Below are 1,791 nucleotides of genomic sequence, written 5' to 3'. Positions count from 1 at the left end.
TTAATAAAATAACAATAGCTCAATGGGGCCAGATCCTCAGCTGATGTAAATTTATGTAGCTTCATTGTTTTTAACAGAACAAATGCTAGTTTGCACCAGCAGGTGCTCTGGCCCCCTACCTGGAAGGTTCTTTAGAAAGGCAAAGTGGTATTCATTGACTATTCTCATTGTTTGCACACTGACTATTTTCCCACATCCTTTTCCTTGACAGATTTTTTAAAAAGCTACTGTGTAAATGGGAAATCAAACACACATAATGGAATTCATTTTCTTGGGCTTTTCAAACCACCCCAACCTTCAGATTTTATTCTTCCTGGTGTTCTTAGTCATCTACACTGTAACCCTCCTGGGGAACACGCTGATTTTAACCCTGACCAGGGCTGATCCAACCCTTCACACACCCATGTATTTTTTTCTTAGTAATCTGTCCTTCTTAGATATCTGCTACACGTCTGCCACGGTGCCAGTCATGCTGATCAACTTCTTCCGGTGCAGGAAAACCATTTCATATGCCGGGTGCGTGGCCCAACTGTTCTTCCTCATTACCTGCGCTGGCACTGAGCGTGTCCTGTTGGCCGTCATGGCTTATGACCGATATGTGGCTATCTGCAAGCCCTTGAGATACCCAAGCATTATGAGCAAGAGGCTTTGTGTGCAGCTGGCGGGGTTTTCATGGCTGTGTGGCTTGGTGAATTCCCTAGTGCACACTCTCCTCACATCAGCCGTAGTCATATGCAAGTCCGATCAACTCAGCCACTTCTTTTGTGATGTCCTGTTGCTGCTGAAGCTCTCTTGCTCAGAGACCTCTGTCAATGAAGCTGTGCTTCATTTGGCTAGTGTCTTGATTGGACTGAGTCCTTGTCTGTTCACCGTGCTCTCCTATGGCCACATCATCAGCACCATCCTGAAGATCCGTTCGGCCAAGGGCCGATTCAAAGCTTTCTCCACCTGCACCTCCCATCTGATTGTGGTCGTCCTCTTCTACGGCACCTCCAACTTCAATTATAATCGGCCCAGCTCAGGCTACTCTCTGGACATAGACATCTTGGTTTCGTCATTATATTGCATTGTAACCCCCACGTTAAACCCGGTTATCTATAGTTTCAGGAATAAAGAGGTGAAGGGTGCATTGAAAAAAATGGGCAGAAAATATTTCACGGCAGTGGCCAGGCCCAGAGGAAGGGAGGGGGCATGTCAATGACATGAACATTGCTTTAGCACAGTGGAAAAGGAGCCCCCGTGTAAAACAAGTAGCAGGGCATCTTAATCCGGGTTTGCTGAACTCTGTGGAACTCAAGGGTTTGGTGACTCTTCAACCACTTTGTGGGGCCTGGGTCAACAATCAGACAGATCTGAGTTTACTACTAATTCTTATTACCCCTGGAGCCCTTGACTGAGATCTGAGCCCCAGGGTGCTTGCACAGTGGATAGCAGAGAGTGAGATACAGTCTCTGTCTCAAAGAGTTTACAGTCTAAGGCCACAGTCCTACAAATTACTCCATCTGGGAGGACCTGTGCACTTGCAGGGGAGCTACATGTGTGCAAAGAGGCATGACTCTGCAAAATAACTTGTGGGATTAGGGCATCGGATCAGACAAAGGGAAGAGAAGGAAGGAAGTATTATCCCCATCTCACAGATGGGGAACTGAGACACAGAGATCAATTGATTTGCCCAAGGTCACTCAGGAAGTGTGTGGCAGAACCTGATCTCCTGAGTCCCAGTCCCCTGTCCTATCCTTCTCTTCAATGTCTTCCTTAATCTTGTTGGAAGCTACTGTATAGAGGCATGTC

General features: G+C 46.8%; 1 protein-coding gene across 1 annotated transcript; it reads left to right on the top strand.

The window, feature by feature from the left end:
- The first annotated feature begins 235 nt into the window (after positions 1-235).
- On the top strand, positions 236-1,201 carry LOC125631726 (olfactory receptor 2G3-like). The gene has a single exon (XM_048838866.2). It carries the CDS (start codon positions 236-238, stop codon positions 1,199-1,201), a length of 966 nt encoding a protein of 321 aa, XP_048694823.2.
- Positions 1,202-1,791: the final 590 nt, after the last annotated feature.

Source organism: Caretta caretta, chromosome 1, assembly GCF_965140235.1.
Source record: "Caretta caretta isolate rCarCar2 chromosome 1, rCarCar1.hap1, whole genome shotgun sequence".
Lineage (NCBI taxonomy): Eukaryota > Metazoa > Chordata > Testudines > Cheloniidae > Caretta > Caretta caretta.
The sequence above is the reverse complement of the archived record's forward strand: the minus strand, read 5'-3'. Positions and strand labels throughout refer to the sequence as shown.

What these genes read in the sequence shown, in the direction of transcription:
- LOC125631726 (XM_048838866.2), top strand. Translation starts at nt 236, where the DNA reads ATGGGAAATCAAACACACATAATGGAATTCATTTTCTTGGGCTTTTCA.